Genomic DNA, 18,069 nt, shown 5'->3' on the forward strand with positions numbered 1-18,069 from the left:
TGGTCAGGGAATGTTTGGGCAAAAACATGAAGGAGAGGAGGGAGCGAGCCGTGAGGTTATCTAGTTCTCTGGGTAAGAGTGCTCCAGGCAGAGGCAACAGCCTGTGCAAAGGCCCTGAGGTCACCCCATGCCTGGTGTTTTCCATAAGGAAAACTGTAGCCAAGCTACCGAGGAAAGAGTGGGAGGAGGTGAGGGCAGGGAGGTGACAGCAGAGCAGGCCGGGCCTTATGGGCCGAGGAAGGACTTGGGGTTTGACTCTGAGTGAGGTGGGAGCCATGGAGGGTGCTTGAGCAGAGGAGGGATGAGATCTGACTCAGGTGTTCCCAGGCACCCTTGGGCCACTTGGAGGGGAAAGGAGTGGGGGGTGGGGTGGGGGGGGGATGTCCCTCTTCGTGCCTTCCCCAATCCTTCTCTCCTATATCACTCATTCCTTCCTTACCCTGCTCTGTGAGGCCAGTAGGCAGGAATTAAAATCCCATTCACCAGAAAGGAAAACTGAGTCCCAGGATGGTTAGACCTGCTCCAAGGGCCCAAGACACATCTCTGGGGGAGGAGAAGGCATGATTGCAACCCTTGGGCAGTGGCTCCCCCAGGCTGGAACCCCCACCCCCCAGCTTCTTCAAGCACCAGCTGTCAGACCTGTGGGCCTGTGGTGGGGGGAGGTGGGGGCATGTCCAGCCCTGGAATTTCCAGCTCTAAGGGAAAAAAGCCAAAAATCCACCTTGGGCCTTGTCTGTCCCCCTCCCCTCCCAGTCTCCTCCCATGTCCACACCCCTCCCCCTGAGGAAACTGAGGCACAGAGAGACCTCAGTTACCCTGATGGGACCCCTTTCCATGCCCTGTCCAGGTCAAAGGGACAGGAAGAGCAGGAAGGGGTTAATTTTAGGACTGGGGGTGCTCCACCATCCCTGGGATAATGCTTCTCTGCCTCTGGCCATGAGTGACCTTTTTTTTCCATGACTGCAATCCTAACCTTTTAAACTATTATGTACTTAATATTTTATTTAATTTTCTAAGCTTTTGCATCGTTGAATCCATTCATTTAAAAAAGAATCTTTATATTGAGGTCCTGATTGGGAAACCCTTCTCACTGCCTCAAATAGTCTGTAAATTTACAAATAAATAAGAACACAAGGAACATAAACCATGGATTCTAGCTGGAAAAACCTCAGGGCCACCAAGGTGTTAGCACCCAGTAGAGACTTTCTCCTGGACCTTGGGCTCATTGCAGGGACCTGGGGACTGAACTGCCTACCTGTGGATCTCTGCTTAGCCACTTGTTACCTGCACCTCAGTTTCCCCCTTCTGCAAAATGGGAATCATAGCAACACCTGCCTCGAAGGTATTTCGAGGAGTAAATGAGTTAAAATAGATAAAGAGATAACGCTAGGCAAATCAGGCCTGGCTCACATTAAGTGCTTTCTAAATAATAGTGTTTTTTAAAAACAAATGATCAGAAGGCTTGAGATAAACCAGTCATATGACTTATTTGAAAAGGAAACAACTCTCCTATCATGTGATTCTCTGTTGATTAGTGCAGTACCCAGGAATGCCCCAAATATAAGTTTCCTACCAGGTGAAACGCTGACCCAGAAAGGCCAGCTCCAGGAGCACGGTGGCCCCGAGATTCCGCAGTTTCTCTTCTTGGCATCAGCCTGGCATCCATGAGGACCCCTTTGTGCCCCTCCCCCAGCTCTTCTTTGGACTCTGGCCTCTCTGTGCCTCAGTTTCTTCATCTGGAAAACAGAGGAGGAAGGTCCTGTTAGCTCAGAGGCTGGCCCTGGGGACTCAGCACGACGAAGCAGCGAGCACAGGGTGGTCCCCCAACGTGGGTGCCCTGAGCTATTATTTCTGACGTGGCTCCTCCCCAACCTCAATGCCAGACAAGGAAGACTTCCTCCTTGCCCCTGGGATCAGCCAACCCGAGTACACAGGGGCCAGAGAGTTCAGACACTCAACGGGCAGGTTGTGCCTCTGTGCCACGTTTGAGTGTGTGTGAGTGTGTGTGTGTGTGTGTGTGTGTGTGCGCGCGCGCGCGCGCGCGCGTTCCCGCGCGCAACACACAGCGCCCCTGGGTCTGTGTTTTCACTGCACTTTCCTGTTGGTTTTCAGCTGCCCCGCCAGCTCCAGGGAGGGCACTGGGCCAGTGGCTGTCCCCGCCTTTATAAAGGGCTGGTGGGCCTTGGGGAAGCGTGCACAGCTGCCCAGCCTGGAGACACAGAGAAGCCCTGCCCTATCTTCTGCTTCCCCTGCGGGCAGCTTAGACCATGGGAGGCCCTCACAGCGTTGCATTGTTCGTCTTTCACGGTGAGAATTTTGCAGCCCCGTGGGGTGGGGGGCAGGCAGCAAGGGAGCTCCTGACAGCACTATGGGGTTCTCCGGCCCCCTCTTCCCCGGGGAGAAACGCAAAGTGCGGCTGGCAGCTCTGGGGCCAGGCCTGGAGGAAGCCACATGGTCAGGCAGGGGCTGAGGGCACATGGGGAGAGGGGCTGGTAGTGCCCAGCACCCCCAAGCCGTGGCAGGATCCCTCAGGGTGCTCTAAGAGCCTGCCCCCTCTCCCAGAGAAATCTCTGAGCGCTCCCAAAGCGGGGAAACAGGTTTGGGGAAGGAGAGGGGAAAAAAGTGAGTGCTGGGACTCCTGAAGACAGCCGGGCATAGGGAAGCGCTGCGGCGCTGGAGGGCTGGGGGGTTGGGGTGGGACCTCCCCATTGAGGGGGTACCCCCAACCTGTCCCCCACTGTCTCAGTGGCATGGGGCAGCCCCAGAGACCCTCATTCTGGCTCCCCTGGGCCCAGCTTGGACTCAGCCGTGGGTGGAAAGGACTTTGCCAGTGGACGGTTTGAACTTGACTTTTGCTGCGACTTCCCCAGGGCCTCCCTTCCCGCCCCACCCAGGGTGGCTCTACCGGTTATCGTGGGCAGCTGGTTGCCAGGGCAACCAAGCAACAAAGAGAATGAAGAAATGGCATTTGGGGTACCAACCAGAGCTTCCCCAGGGCACAGGGACGGGCTTCCCTGTGCTGGCCCGGGATGGCGGGCGTGAGCCCAGTGGCTCCCAGACTGGGAAGCAAGAAACTGGAATCTGTGTGGGGCACACCTGATGGGGGGCGGTGTGTCACCGGAGCCAGATCTCGCAGCCCCTGAATCTCACTTTCCACATCTGTAAAATGTGGCAAGACTGGTCTTCACTTTATAGGACTGTGTTAAAGGTGAACTGAGTTCGTATGCAAACTATTCCTGGTTCACAGAATTAAGTAAACGGTATTTATTATTATTATTATTTCACTGGCTGGTCTGGGGGGTAGACTGGGGGGTCCTTAGCAGGAGGATCAAGGAGAGGACGACTGCCCCATCCCCACCCCAGGAATCTTACGCCTCAGGGCTCGGCGGGGGGAATGCAAACCAGATGGGATTGGGAGCAGATGACCAGCGGCTCCACTCCCAGCTCCTGTTTGGGCGACTTCCAAGGACCCAGATGGAGAAGTCCTGGCCCAAGAGCCTCTGTGGTGGGGAAGCAGTGCCCAGCCTAGGCAGAGGTCACAGGGCACAAAACAACCGTCCCATCCCCCTGCAGCAACTGGGAACCTTGACCCCCATCAATTCCACCTTTTCCAAGCTCCTCTGTTCACCAGATTCTTCCTGAATCTTTTTCTGGGCTCCAAGCCTCAGTCTGTCCATCTGCAGAATGGACACAAACAGGGCAGTTGTGAACGTGAAAGTTGCTACCGGGGACTTTGGGAGCTGGGGACAAATCAGCCCAGGTCCCATCCTACCAGGGAAGGCCATTTTGTGGTGTGTCATGCGAAGAGGCACTGAGCCCCAGCCAAGGGGGAAACTAGCCAAGTCCGGTGACCAGAGAGGAGGACGAGAGAAATCCTCACACGAGGGAGGGGAAGGACATTCCAGCCTCAGTTTACCCTGGCTGGGAGTGCTTCTGGGAGGGACTCTTGCCCACCGCCAGCCCGAGGGGTATCAAGTTTGGACCTAGGGGCTGAGTGGTCACGGGACCCCCCAGCCTGCACCCTTGACAGCCCCACAAGCTTTGCGCACGATGCTGGACCCCAGAATTCCCCTGGGACCTCCCTCCAAAGGCAATGGGCTATGAGTCATCCGTTCCCTTGGCCCAGGAAGTGACTCATGCCTGCCCTTCCTCCCGGCCCCCATCCCTCCGCCCACCGCCCCTTTTGGGTCTCCCTGGATCGTTGGGGTCTGCACTGCCTCCCTGGCATTCCCACGTGGGCAGGGACTGGCCGCCTCCCCCAAGCCCTCCCCATGCCTCCACCTGTCGCTGAGCTGCCCTCACCCCCTCCCTCCCTTTCCCTCTGTTTCCATCCCACCCCCTTTCTAATTGTTTTTCTCTATCTTGCTCTCAATCTCCATGTCTGTGTCTCTCTGTCCGATCTCTGCCATTTCTGTCTCTCTCTGAGTGTCCTGTTTCTCTGTCCCTCTCTATCACTGTCTTAACTTCTGTTTCTCTCCATCTGTCTCTCCTCATCTCTCTGTCTCTGTTTCTTTCTCCCTCTCTCTCATCTCTGTTTTCTCTCCATCTCTGTCTTCTTGTCTGTCTCTGGTGAACCGTGAGGAGATCCCCATCTCTAAAGCCCCTGATGACTTGAGGAGGCCCCGAGAGTGGGGTGCCCCTGAGCAGCAGGTACAGCTGGGGAGGAGGTGCTCGTCCAGCACCACCCCCAACGTGAGCCCACAGCATCTTCCTGTGCGCAGGGGCGGCTAGGGTGAAATGTCACCACTGGGTCTCAAGACAGCCATCAGGGCTGACAGATATTGTGGGCGTGGTGTGCCTGCACCTGTGTCCCCAAGGACGGCTGTGTGGGCTGGAGGATCTTAGATTCGGGGGTGGGGAGGATCTGAGAAAACACCCAGTCCTTTTCCTCCAACCCCCTCATTCTTACACAGAGAAACGTTGCACGGGGAACTCTACTCAATATTCTGCGATAACCTCTATGAGAAAAGAATCTGAAAAAGAATGAATACATGTGGGACTTCCCGGGCGGTCCAGTGGTTAAGATTCTGAGCTTCCACTTCAGGGTTGGATCCCTGGTCGGGGAACTCAGATTCCACATTCTTCTCGGTGCGGCCAAAAAAAAAAAAAAAAAAAAAAAGAATGAATATATGCATATGTGTAACTGAATCACTTTGCTGTACGCCTGAAATTAACACAACATTGTAAATCAACTATAATCCCATATAATTTTTTTTCAAAAAGAAAAGAAACGTTGATGACAGTAAACACTTTGACACACCAGGTGATATTCGGAGGCTTACTTCTCACACTACTCTAGGAAATGGGTCCCGTCACCATCCCCATTCTACAGAAGGGGAAGCTGAGGCTCTGAGAGATGAGGTAACCTGACCACAGTCCAGAATTTGAACTGTGGCTGCCAGGCTCCAGAGTGTTTGCTGAACTGTTGCCGACAGAGCCCACAGGTCCGTGGGAGCCAGGACCCCCTCGGTGCTTGGGCCCCTTCTCCATCCCTCAGTTTCTGAAATCCACCTCCAGGTGACAGGTGGCAGAGCCTCTGGCCATGGGTGTCCAATCTCTGGGAGGTGCCACGTACTCACTCTCTCCTTGAGCAACGGACAGAGCCCAAGCCTGGGAGGGGCCAACAGCCCCCTTTCCACAGTTGCTTCTCTCTTAGCATTGCATCTGCCCTTCCCTGCTCTGGTGACCCCCTTGACCCTCCCCTTCTCTGTTCCAGTGCTGTGTGTCTTGCTGACTCTGTCGGAAGCTGGGTCCCGGAACACCACGGGTGAGTCTGCTGGGAGCAACTCAGTCCACAGCCGGAGCCTGGGGAAGGGGCCCTAGACCCTCACCCACCCCCCTCAGCCCAAACAGGAGAGAGGCCTGTTGCAGGGGGAAGGCCAGGGTCAAGCCTCCCCAACACCCCTTCTTATGGAAATGATCCTGCCCCCCTCCCCAGTCCCTGACTCAGCCCTCACGTTCTGACCAAGGTCTCCATCCCCACAGCCTGTACTAGGCGGTGCCCTGCAAACTCCTCATGTGTCGGTGGCGACGTCTGCCGCTGCGCTCCGGGATTCAGTTCTTTATCTGGGAAGGACTTCACCGACAGGCTCGGCAGCTGTGACGGTACAGAGGCTTGGGGGTGATGGAGGGACATGCAGAGATTGTGGGGTGCAGTCCAATGCCCGTGGGGGGACATGGGTGTTGGTTGGGGGCTTCAGCCTTTCTCCTCAGGACCGTCATCAAGGACAGAAAAAAGAGAAAGGAAAAGCTATGAGAGAGGTGGAGAGATGAGACATGAATAAACATGGCCTCCTGGAGAGAGAGAGGAGCTGGGTCTCCAGGAGTCTGGAGTCTGTGCCTCAGTTTGCCCTTTCAGGACTGAGGAGGGGGATGCAGAGCTTCCACCCACCCCCGACTTCAGCACTTCCCACGGTGTCCCAATCTGGGGTGCCAGCCAGAGGGCCAAGAAGAGCAGAGCTGATTGCACAAGCTTCAGGAATGGCTTGCTCCAGCCGCAGCCCAGCCTCAGCAGTATTGCCTGAGAGTCTAATTCTTTCTAAAAAGACACTGATTAGGCATCAGGACCAGTGCTGGGGAGCCAGGTAGGGGATGGGGATCTCTGCCCTGACCAAACTCACGCCTTTGGGAGGTGACCCTTTGCCCTGCTGTGTTCCAGACATCAACGAGTGCGGACCACCCTTGACAGTGTCCTGTGGAAAATCAGCAGACTGCCAGAACACGGAAGGGGGCTATGACTGCATGTGCATCCCAGGATATGAGCTTACTTCTGGGGCAACAGTGTTCAAGAATGAGAGTGAGAACACGTGTCGAGGTAAGAATGACCCTGCATCTTCCACTTCTCCATCCATGAGGTTTGGGGTCACCCAAATACTGAGGCATTCCTGTAGCATCCAGGGGTCAGGGCTTTGGCTACAGGTGTAGCATCCAGGTCTGAGTTGGGACAGATGTACCTGTGCCTTTCCCACCTGCACAGAGAGGCAGGGCGGCATGAGCCAGGGACCCAAATCCTGGCTTTGCCACCTGATAGCTGTGTGTGTGACACTGGCCAGGATACTTATTCAGAAATCACCGTTAACATGTGGGATGTGATAATACTATTGCGAGAGTATGGCTTTTTTTGTTTTTGTTTTTGTTTTGCGGTACGCGGGCCTCTCACTGCCGTGGCCTCTCCCGTTGCGGAGCACAGGCTCCGGACGCGCAGGCTCAGCGGCCATGGCTCACGGGCCCAGCCGCTCTGCGGCATGTGGGATCTTCCCGGACCGGGGCACGAACCCGTGTCCCCTGCATCGGCAGGCGGACTCTCAACCACTGCGCCGCCAGGGAGGCCCTGTTTTGTTTTTTTAGAGTCTCTATCTTTTACAGATAAAAACAAAAGGAGCTTTGCCTTTTATTAACTGTGTGATTTTGGACAAGTTACTTCACCTCTCTGTGCCTCGGTTTACCCATCTGTAAAAAGGGGGTGACCAATGGCGCTTATTACCTCATAGAATTGCCAGGAAGGCATAGGAGATCACAAAACACAAAACAGTGATGGCTGTTGGGTTTTTAAATTATAATGATTATGAGTTAATGTACCCTTTCCAGGACGGGCATCCCTGTGGTTTGTGCCCCACGGTGGGTGCTCGCGAGTAGCTGTCCCAGTCCATCCCCTTACCAGGGACCCCGGAGGAGCCTGGTCTCCACACATCACCAGGTTTTGCCCCCTTTCCAGAGGGGGCAGGCAGGCAGGGAAAGGGGCAGATGGGGCCAGCAGTGGACAGACAGGAGCCACGACTCCAGAGAGGGGTCCAGAGAGGGGATTAGACGCGAATACTGAGGACGGGGAGGGGAAGGTGGGAGGTGAGGAAGAGGCTGAACCCAGGGTCCAGAGGACCCTGAGTAGGGTCCACAGGCCCACCCTGCGGCTACCTTGGTCCCAGCGCCTTCCCTCCTGCCCTGCAGAGGGAGGGCGGCAGAGCCTCCCTGGTGGGAGGGAAGAGAGGACCTGCATCTATGTGGAGGTGCTGCTGGTCCACAGGGGCCTCTGTGGGGGTATGCTGTGCTTGAAACCTGTGGCCTGGCCAGAACCTTCACGTGAACTGGAAAAATGTCTCTCATCTCCAAGGTGAATACTGTGTGTTTAGGGAATGGAGAGTGAGCTGGTTTTCCTCTCCCACTTGCCTCCTTGGCTGGACACCCTTGTGCAGTCAGGAACCTGCACAACTGTACATGGTGGTCATGGAGCCCACTCAGTGTGCCTTGGCTGGGGGTGCCACCCACCCACTGTTGTGAGCCCCTGCAGAGACACAGATGAACAAGAGTGAGGTGTGAGAGGGAGCTCTACGGACCTCAAGGAGGGTGACTGCGAGAGAGTAGCCTGCTGGTTTGGACCAGAGTTTGCTGCCTGAAGACCTAGCTCTGTGACTGGCTCAGCTGGACTGTCTGTGCACCCCTTCCTCAGCATTCCAACCTTTGCCACACCTGAGGATGTGTCCGCCCGTGTCCTGGCCGTGGGGTCCGCTACGGGCAGGAGACACGGGCTGCTCCCTGGGTTCCTCATCCCACTTTCTCCAGGCATCAGAGGGCCGTCTTGTGCACGTACCTCATCTCCCAACCCTCTCTGAACCCCAAGGCTCAGAACCCTTTGCAGAGGGTCACTTCCAGATGTTTGGAACATCCCCCCGGCCACCTGGCATCTTATGTGCGTGAAACAAAAGAGTGGCTGGCATTCAAGATACTCAATGAGGTCACAGCACCGTGTGTTCCAGCACACTGTCTGCCCTCTTCGCCGCTCTTAGTGACTGCTGGGAGGAGACCTGCCCCTCTGGGGCCCTCTCAGACCCCCTGGGCCATGGTGGACCCTGGGACCCTGTCCAGAAATGCGGGAGGAGGGAGATTCAAGGACAGGTCCACCGTCCCTGGCCAGCCCTGCCCTGGCTCAGCAACCTGCCTTCAAAAGATGCCTCCTGGCACCCTGACCCCAATTCTCAGCCACTCAGCTTCCATCTATTTCCCCACACAAGGCTCCACCCTGACCCTCCCCAGTAATTCCAGTTCACGGACCCGAGGCAGCTCTGATGACTGGGGCCTGGGAGAACGTTGTGTCAGGGGTGGGCAGGGTGACATCGAGCCCCCAACACACTGGAAGAATCAGATGAACAAAGAGGCTCCCATCTGGACCAGATGACAGGAGAGGTTGTCATCAGGGATCATTGCCCCTGGCCTGACCCTCTACCGAAGAGATCAACCCAGGCCCCACGATGACCCAGACCACTTGGGGACAGAAGACGGAGGCTGAGCCCCACTCAGCAGGGTCCACGGGTCTACGTCCCAGGTGAGAGGCCAAGCGCCAAGATGACAGAAACACCTGCCACCCTTCATGCATGACACCTGCTCCCTGCTCCAGCCACCCAGCCATTGCCCACTGCAGGCCTTGCTCAGACGTGGATTCTCACCACTTCCTGCCAATCTAGGCGATGCCTTCGTGGGAATCAGAAAAAGGCACCTTCAGAGGCCCAAGGCTGCCTGGCCAGACGTCAGCCCCACTGTCCAGCACAGCCTGGTGCCCACTGTCCAGGTGGCCCTGGCCTTTCCGGCATCACCCTCATTTTCTGTGCCACTGCCCAAAAGCCTCGTCCTTGAGGGGCGTGGCTCAGGGGTGGGTCTTGGGGCATCTCCATGGAGCTGGAGTCTCAGAGTTAGCGTGGACAGGAGAGTGCTGTCCCGCCAGGGTCACCAGGATCCAAGGAGAACTCAGCTGACAGCACTCCCTCTGGGGGAGTCAGGACAAAGCCCATCACCGGGAGCCAAGATGAGGCCTCCCTGCTCAGGGAACACAGCATTTCTCCTGCACTCGGTTCCCAGGAAGGCACACCCAGGCCTGTGTCCAAATCCTTAGGCTGGGACACAAGCAGCTGTGATGTCCCCACCACAGCTGGGAGCTTCCCAGGGAGGCTGAGAGAGCCAGAGCCGGCAGACGGGGGAGGACTTGGGTCACTCCTGGCCACGTCTGGACAACAGAACATCTGGGCCACCATGCTCACCCACAGGATGCCTCCATGTGAATTAGAAAAGACCCACTCACCGACGGAGAGAGAGCGGGCCCGGAAGGCTGTCCACAGCTGCAGGCATCCATCGTCGTCTCCTTTCCCTTGCAGATGTGGATGAATGTCAGCAGAAACCCAAAGTCTGTAAAGGCCGCAGTGTCTGCATCAACACGCCGGGCAGCTACATCTGCCGGTGCCCACCTGGCTTGAAGCTCAACCTGGAGGACCCAAGACATTGCACAGGTAGAGGCCCTGGGAAGACAGTGTGAGGCTGGCCTGGAGCTGAAGAAGGAGTCGAGGTGGTCCCTGGAGCCTGAGGAGGAGGGAGAAGAGCCTCAGGTTCCTGCAATGCCAAGGGCCTGCCCGGGCCCTGCCCAAGGATTCGCCTCCCCGAAAGGTCCCACCACAGGCCAGGGAGGCGGCAGAGCCTTCTGGGCCTGGGGTTCCCTTGTGGAGTTCCCTGCCCCTGTGAACATCCCCAGACCTCGCCCCTTCCTCATCTGTCACATTCGAGCAGAGGAAGCTGTCACTTCCTGTTCCCAGAAGGGGAACCTCAGTCCAGGGCTGGACTTCCGGACCCCACGACTCAGTCTCCCTCCTGGTTTTACTATAAAGTGGGGACCATGGCCCCTGCCACGCCCATCTTGCAGGGAGGCTACCTTAAGGTGCTTTGAGGGTGAAGTTGAAGGTCACCAGGTGATGGCACGTGCAATCACAGTGGCGTCCTTGGTGCTGGGCAGTGATAAGTGGGTACAGTGAGAAGTGGAAGTGGGGGCGCCTGACCCTCTGGCTTTGTCCTCAGATGTGAATGAATGTACCTCGGGGAGAAACCCATGCCACAACTCCAGCCACTGCTTCAACCTCGTGGGCACCTATAAGTGCCACTGCCGTCCAGGCTGGAAGCCAGTTCCTGGGGCCCCCAGCAGCCCAAACAACACTGTCTGCGAAGGTTCAGAGCTCAGATGCTATGTTCTTGGAGACCCACACTTAAAACATCTGATCACATATTCAGTGGCACCCACCCAAACCAAACAGAAAGAATGCTGGGGGAGCCCTGCTGTGCCAGGCATTAATTTTTTGGGGCTAAATGTCAAAACATCTGGGGGTCCTGGAGAAGGAGCTGGGGTGCCAAGAGATAAGCTCCCAGGGACTCCAGGCAGCAGCTAATTACTGAGACGAAGATACTTCAGTATTTTCACAACCTGCCTATCTGTATGGGGCCCACCTGCTACGTGTCAGAACTCTGCACACTTCCCGTAAATAACCTCAGCGTGCACCGTTCGATGATGTGCAGTCAGCAGGTGGCATCACCTCCGGGCGTGGGAGGGGGCACTGATATGGGAAAAAGAGGGGCACAGAGAGGAGAGGGGCCTCATCAGGGCTGGGACAGAGCCAGACCCCCTTCTTCGTGTCCCCAGATATGGATGAGTGCAGCTCCGGGAAGCATCAGTGTCACAACTCCACCATCTGCGTCAACAACGTGGGTTCATACACGTGTCGGTGCCGCCAAGGCTGGGTGCCCAAACCCGGATTCCAGGATAAGCAAATGGGCACCATCTGCGAAGGTACCTGTCCTGACCTGACCCCAGACCCCCTCCTACAACAAGCACAGACACTCTCACACCTAATGAACTGCTGTCCTGTCCCCTGCAGAGATCTCCTTCCCCACCTGGACCGCACCCCCTGAAATCAAGAGCCAGGTGAGTGGCCCCAGCAGGGAACAGGAGACAGGAAATCTTCCACCCAGCTCACCCTGTCCACCCATTTTCCCCAAGCTCCCCCATCCAGGATGAGGTTCTCTGACCCCCCTTCTCTCCCCTCTCTCCAGAGTCTCTCTGACTTCTTTGAAAGAGTCCAGAAAATGAGCATAGACTTCAACTCAGCCTTGCCTCAGAAAACCATCCAGGTAAGGGCAGGCCCTGGGGGGGAACCCCAGGACAGTATGGGGTGGCTGGAAGATGCTTCAGTGTGAGTGGAGATGCCCAAGCAGGGGCCTCTGTGTCTGTATGCACAATATACACACACACCATATATATACATTGTACAAACACAGACATACATACACACCCCAAAATGTACACACACACACACACACACACACACATTTGAGAGGGATATAATGGCAATAGAATGAAGCAGTTGAGAATTTCACCTCTGGAGCCAGGCCTCAAGGTTCAAATACACCCCATCCTACCCGCTGCCACTTCCTGCTGTGTGACCTCAGGCAAGTGACTCCCCCTCTCTGGGCCTGTCTCCTCACTTCATAAATGGTGCCTGCTTCATACAGGTGGTGAAAAGGTTTAAATGAACTAATAGAAGTAAGGCTCAAAGAATAGTGTCTGGCACACAGTATAAGCAGTATACGTAAGCTTTGGCATATGTCCTTAGCCTGGTAGAAATATTGAGCCCCTAAAAAATAATAATAATAACTTTTAAAAAGAGAAATATATGAGGAACTTCCCTGGTGGCCCAGTGGGTAACACTCCACACTCCCAATGCAGGGGGCCTGGGTTCCCTGGTTGGGGAACGAGATCCCGCATGCATGCCGCAACTAGTAAGAGTCCTCATGCCCCAACTAAAGATGCCGCATGCCGTACAAAGATCCCATGTGCTGCACCCAAGACCCGGCGCAGCCAAAATAAATAAGTATTAAAAAAGAGAGAGAGAGAGAGAGAGAAACATGTGAGCCCCTTGTGTCATTTAAAATTTTCCTGTAGCTACATTTTTAAAATATAAAAGTAGGGCTTCCCTGGTGGCACAGTGTTTGAGTCCACCTGCCGATGCAGGGGACGCGGGTTCGCGCCCCGGTCCGGGAAGATCCCACATGCCGCGGAGCGGCTGCGCCCGTGAGCCATGGCCGCTGAGCCTGCGCGTCCGGAGCCTGTGCTCCGCAACGGGAGAGGCCACAACAGGGAGAGGCCCACGTACCGCAAAATAAAAATAAAAAATAATAAGATATAAAAGTAAAGAATAAATTTAAGAGTAAAAGTAAACAAGTGAAATTAATGTGAAAATTGCATATAACCCAATAGATTCAAACTATTACCATTTCAACGTGGAGCCATATTTCAAGCGACACCTGTGGCTCGGGGCAACCGTTCTGGGGCAGGAAAGGGCCTGTGCCTGATAAATGTTAAGCGCTGTCGTTGTTATAATACGTGCACGCAGGCATATACTCAGTCCCCTTACTTGTCTTCTGGCTACTGCAGTGTCTTGAAGATTCCCCTGTGTCTGTCCCCCAGGCAACCCAGGTGGTTCTCCAGTGTGTACCCCAGTTGTGGGGGCGGGGTGAGGGGAGGTGAGATCAGGGTCCTTCAGGCAGCCCCTGTGGTGCAATGACCCAGCAGCTGTCACCCAACACCCACAGTACCTCATCATGTCACTGGATGACCTGTTGAAAACCCCAGGGGACCTGGAGGCCTTGGACCTGTCTTCCAGGCACCACACAGCCACCTACCTGTTCTCAGGCCTCGAACAAATCCTGAGGACCCTGGCCAAAGCCATGTCTAATGGCGCCTTCATCTACCATTCTCCTGGGGACACAGGTGAGACCCCGTCCTGCTCTGCCCCAGCCCCAGGCCCCCCTCATACACCCAGAGCCCCTGATCACTGCCCCCTGTCCCCTCAGAGCTGTCCCTGATGGTCCAGGAGCAGGGGAATGGAAACATCACCGTGGGCCAGAGCCAGGCACGGATGCTGCTGGACTGGGCCGTGGCAGCTGGAGCCGAGAAGTCCGGTAATGGCAGGATCCGGAGTGGGCACCTGAGGGAGAGGGATGGAGAAGCTGGGATATGGCTAGGGGTGAGATTCCGAATATGCAGCAACTGAAAACTGACCCATGGGGAGGGACTCCAGGCATCACAGTGGACTGGTGAGCCTGAATTAGACATCTTAGGAGGGAGGATGGGGCACAGAAGGAAGCAGAGCAGAAGGTAGCCAGCGTGTCTGTCCCCCAGGTCCCACCGTGGTAGGAATCCTCTCCAGCCCGAACATGCAGAAATTGCTGGCCAATGCCTCTTTGGACCTGGACTCGGAGAAGCAAACCGAGCTGAAAGAGATCTACGAAAGTCCTGTCCGCGGTGCCCAGCTCAGGCTTCTTTCAGCCGTCAACTTGGTCTTTCTGAGCAACACGAACACAGATAAACTCAACTCCAAGGTCACCTTCGCCTTCTCCCACCCTGTGAGTCCTTGGGTGGGGAGGGGGGTTCAGCCCTACTGCTCACCCCATGGCCAAGGTCACCGTGGTCCCTCTGCAGCCTTTGTTTCCCCACTTCCACCCACTCTGCTCCTTCCTTACAGGTATCTCAGGGCCTTTGCACTTGCTGTGCCCTCTGCCTGGGACACCTTTCCTCCACATGACTCAGTCCTTTACCTGTCTCCAGTCTTTGTTCAAATGTCACCTCCTTTTCTAGGCCTTCCCTGACCTGCTTATTTTAAATTACAATCTGTAATCACGCCTCACCTTTTCCCTTTGCTCTTTTCTTTCTTTCTTTTGAACTCAGCACCTTCTAACACACTATCTAGTTTACTTATTGAAAATTTATTAGGTTTATTATTTTCTGTCTGTCTCCCCCACTAGTATGTCAGCCCCAGAAGGACAGGGACTTGTGTCTGCCCTGTTTACTCCCGTGTCCCCTGGCCTGACGCACACAGTAGGTGCTCAGTAGATAAAGGCCAAATGAAAAACAGCCCTCTTTGGGTTCAACCCAAGCCCAGTACCCAAGAGTGGGATCCAGGCTAACCTCTACCACCGCCCCTACCTGCTCACAGTGGGAGATGCCCGGGACAAGGCAGGAGCTGATCTGCGCCTTCTGGAGGAGTGACAGCAACAGGAGAGGGTACTGGTCCACCTCGGGCTGCCAGACGCTGGGCAGCGGGAATGGCAGCACCACCTGCCAATGCAATCACCTGAGCAGCTTTGCCATCCTCATGGCCCACTACGATGTGGAGGTGAGCAGACCAGGGGCCATCCGCAAAAGCCCACAGGGGGCACGGTTGGCTTCGGTGAGACAGGCAGCTGGTTCTTGGGGGTACGGTCCACCTGATTCTGTATGGCTGCACAGCCCAGGCGGCCCTACACCACACCTCCCAGCGCCTTCCCTGGGACCCCCCCAGACCTCCACATGACCCAGCAACTAAACAGAGTGGCCTGGCACTGCAGGCCCTGCTCCAGCCGGTGCCCCTCTGACCGCTCACCCCCTAACAAGTTGTTAAATATCCCTAAAAGCTCCTGAGGGAGCACAGCTTTCTGTATGTGGCCTCAGAGGGACCCATAGATACGCTGGGCCATGTGAGTACCTGGAATGGGCCAGGCAGAGGAGGGGAGGCTGGTGGTCCAGGCCCAAGGCCCAGGAAGGACAAAAATGTGGGTTTTGAGGAGCTCATAGGTGTGGCCAGGTGTAGGAGGGGCAAGAGATGAGATAGAGATGAGGGTCAGAGAGATGGGCTCATCAGTGTTGGGAAAGAAGGTTGCAGCCATTGAGGCCTCACTGGGGACGTTCTCAGGAGAGCTGTCTGGGTGTGTAGTGGAGAAGCCCATCCGGAAGAACTAGGGATCCCTGCTGCACCCATGGGGGTGGGGGGGGCGGTATTTAGGATGAGACACAGCAGGTTTACTCAGATGTTGATGGCAGAAGAGGTGGGGGGGGAGATGAGCCACTGATCAGAGTCCTACAGGCCAGGTCCCAGGTGCCTGCTGGTGGTGGGGTCCACAAGGAGGGCAGGAAGGCCTCAGAGCACTAATCGAGTCCCGCCCACCCCGTCCTGCATCCAGGACTGGAAGCTGGCCCTGATCACCAAGGTGGGACTGGCTTTGTCGCTGGTCTGCCTGCTGCTGTGCATTCTCACCTTCCTGCTGGTGCGGCCCATCCAGGGCTCGCGCACCACGGTGCACCTGCACCTCTGCATCTGCCTCTTCGTGGGCTCTACCATCTTCCTGGCGGGCATCGAGAACGAAGGCGGCCAGGTGAGGCCCCGCCCCGTGGAAGGCCCCACTCTCGCCTGAGCGCTAGACCTACCTGCGAGGGCCCTGAGTGGAATAGCCCCGCCCACTCCCAGCTGGGTCCGGTGGTCGGGCCCGGGAAGCCCAGGGCCCCGCCCATTCGCCCGCTTTAAACCCCGCACGGCCACGCCCTGACTCCGCCTGCCATCCGGCGTCGGGCCCGCCCATCGCTGACGTCACCTGTCCCTCCGCCCCGCCCCCGCCCCGCAGGTTGGGCTGCGCTGCCGCCTGGTGGCCGCGATGCTGCACTACTGCTTCCTGGCCGCCTTCTGCTGGATGAGCCTCGAGGGCGTGGAGCTCTACTTCCTCGTGGTGCGCGTGTTCCAAGGCCAAGGCCTGAGAAAGCGCTGGCTGTGCCTGATCGGCTACGGCGTGCCGCTGTTCATCGTGGCCGTCTCCGCAGCCATCAAGAGCCAGGGCTACGGCCGCCCCCAGTAGTGAGTGCGAGGTGGTGGGAGAGGGCCAGGGCGTGGAGGCTGCACCCAAACACAGTGCCCCTGCTCGCCTGTGACCCCGCCCTCTGGGCTTACTGGGTGCTGACCAGACCCCTCCCCTCCCTTCTCGCCCAGCTGCTGGTTGGACCACGCCAACGGCTTCCTCTGGAGCTTCCTGGGACCTGTGACCTTCATCGTTTTGGTAACTGCCTCACTCCCCACCCCACACCTGTGGAAACCTGAGGTGCTTGGCTCCACACTGAGCCGGCTCCACCGGCTTTCTCCCTGTGAGCTCCAAGGACACCCCCTAATCCGAATTCTGTGCTCCCCACCCAGTGCAATGCTGTCATCTTCGTGATTACTGTCTGGAAGCTCACTCAGAAGTTTTCTGAAATCAACCCAGACATAAAGAAACTAAAGAAGGCCAGGTGAGAGCAGGGGCAGGGAGGGGGCCTGGCAGGAGTGGGTGTGTGAGGCGAGGGCCTTACGCGGCAACTGCCCGCCTCCCCACAGGGTGCTGACCATCACCGCCATCGCCCAGCTCTTTGTGTTGGGCTGCACCTGGGTCTTCGGCCTGTTCCTCTTCGACCAGCGCAGCTGGGTGCTGTGCTACGTCTTCAGCGTCCTCAACAGCCTGCAGGGCCTCTTCCTCCTTGTGCTGCACTGCCTCCTCAACAAGAAGGCGGGCTGCAGGCCGGGCTGCGGGCGGGGCTGGGACCCTCGTCCCGGGGCCCCTCCTCCCCTGACCTGGCACCCTGTGCCCCACAGGTGAGGGAGGAGTACCGGAGGTGGGCCTGCATGGTCACCAGGAACAAGTACTCCGAGTTCGCCACATCCACCTCTGGGTCTGGCTCCAGCCAGAGTCAGACTCAGGTAAGGGCTGAGCCTGGAGCGGGGGTGCAGGCCATAAGGCACCTGGGCCTGGGGTCAGTTCTCACGGGGCTCCTTTCTCTCCAGGCCCTCAGGCCCTCAGAGTCTGGCATGTGAAGGCGCCGTCCTGGCCGGGCCAGCGGCTCCCGTGGCCTCCGCAGCTCCTGCACATGCTGAAGACCGCCTCTCCTCTCCCACTGCTCTGCTCCCTCCTGCCCTGGTCCCCATACGCACCATGGAGAGGAGGGTGACAACTGCCACCTGGCACCGTACTCCAGAATACCCAGCCAGGGTGGAGAGCCGGACCTACTGGGCCTGCTTCTGGCTGCCTCTCAGCTCCACCCTAGCCAGGACCCAGGGCAGGGGCAGAAGCTGGCCCAGGACTGCAGCCCCTTGCCCTGGTACACAAGGCCCAGACAGACTGAGGGCTCCTGTGCCCAGCCTGGCCCTCCCCGCTCATCTGTCTTTGCTACAGAACAAGAGGCCAGGGTGCTGGGGCTCAGCACCGGTTATGCTAAGACTGAGGTCAGGGGTGGGAGAAGGGCAGGGCCGAAGGCTCATGGTACAGAGGCCCATCTGCCCCCAGGGCAGAGGGTTCTCACTGATGTGAAGGCTGTGGATACTGTGTAATGTTTTTTATCTGTATAAAGCTTTCAGTGTTGACACTTAAAATTAAATATCACGTTGACATAGAAAGTGGCATTTCTTCCTGGCTAAGGGCTCGGAGACCAGGCCC

At 56.9% G+C, this 18,069-nt stretch overlaps 1 protein-coding gene across 3 annotated transcripts; it reads left to right on the top strand.

Moving 5' to 3' along the window:
- The first annotated feature begins 1,916 nt into the window (after positions 1 to 1,916).
- Positions 1,917 to 18,039, top strand: ADGRE5 (adhesion G protein-coupled receptor E5). Of its 3 annotated transcripts, XM_079918480.1 has the most exons (21): positions 1,917 to 1,995; positions 2,113 to 2,307; positions 5,717 to 5,767; positions 5,986 to 6,105; positions 6,659 to 6,814; positions 10,140 to 10,271; positions 10,831 to 10,977; positions 11,447 to 11,593; positions 11,682 to 11,728; positions 11,857 to 11,934; positions 13,396 to 13,573; positions 13,657 to 13,764; positions 13,985 to 14,208; positions 14,799 to 14,978; positions 15,802 to 15,993; positions 16,240 to 16,466; positions 16,599 to 16,665; positions 16,800 to 16,891; positions 16,977 to 17,145; positions 17,232 to 17,336; positions 17,421 to 18,039. In XM_079918480.1, the coding sequence occupies exons 2-21, from the start codon at positions 2,268 to 2,270 to the stop codon at positions 17,448 to 17,450; spliced, it is 2,490 nt and encodes an 829-aa protein (XP_079774606.1). In that variant the 5' UTR covers positions 1,917 to 1,995; positions 2,113 to 2,267; the 3' UTR covers positions 17,451 to 18,039. The 3 variants fall into 3 exon arrangements, with proteins under 3 accessions (XP_079774606.1, XP_079774607.1, XP_079774608.1); XM_079918481.1 differs by lacking the exon at positions 10,831 to 10,977 and having other exon boundaries at positions 17,421 to 18,038; XM_079918482.1 differs by lacking the exons at positions 10,140 to 10,271; positions 10,831 to 10,977 and having other exon boundaries at positions 17,421 to 18,036.
- The last annotated feature ends 30 nt before the right edge of the window (positions 18,040 to 18,069 follow it).

The sequence above is a fragment of the Stenella coeruleoalba genome (genome assembly GCF_951394435.1).
Source record: "Stenella coeruleoalba genome assembly, chromosome: 3".
In the NCBI taxonomy this organism is placed as follows: domain Eukaryota; kingdom Metazoa; phylum Chordata; class Mammalia; order Artiodactyla; family Delphinidae; genus Stenella; species Stenella coeruleoalba.

What these genes read in the sequence shown, in the direction of transcription:
- ADGRE5 (XM_079918480.1), top strand. Translation starts at nt 2,268, where the DNA reads ATGGGAGGCCCTCACAGCGTTGCATTGTTCGTCTTTCACG. An exon ending in TGCCTCAGAAAACCATCCAG is followed by an intron (nt 11,935 to 13,395) that starts GTAAGGGCAGGC and finishes CAACACCCACAG; the next exon opens with TACCTCATCATGTCACTGGA. An exon ending in AAGAAACTAAAGAAGGCCAG is followed by an intron (nt 16,892 to 16,976) that starts GTGAGAGCAGGG and finishes GCCTCCCCACAG; the next exon opens with GGTGCTGACCATCACCGCCA.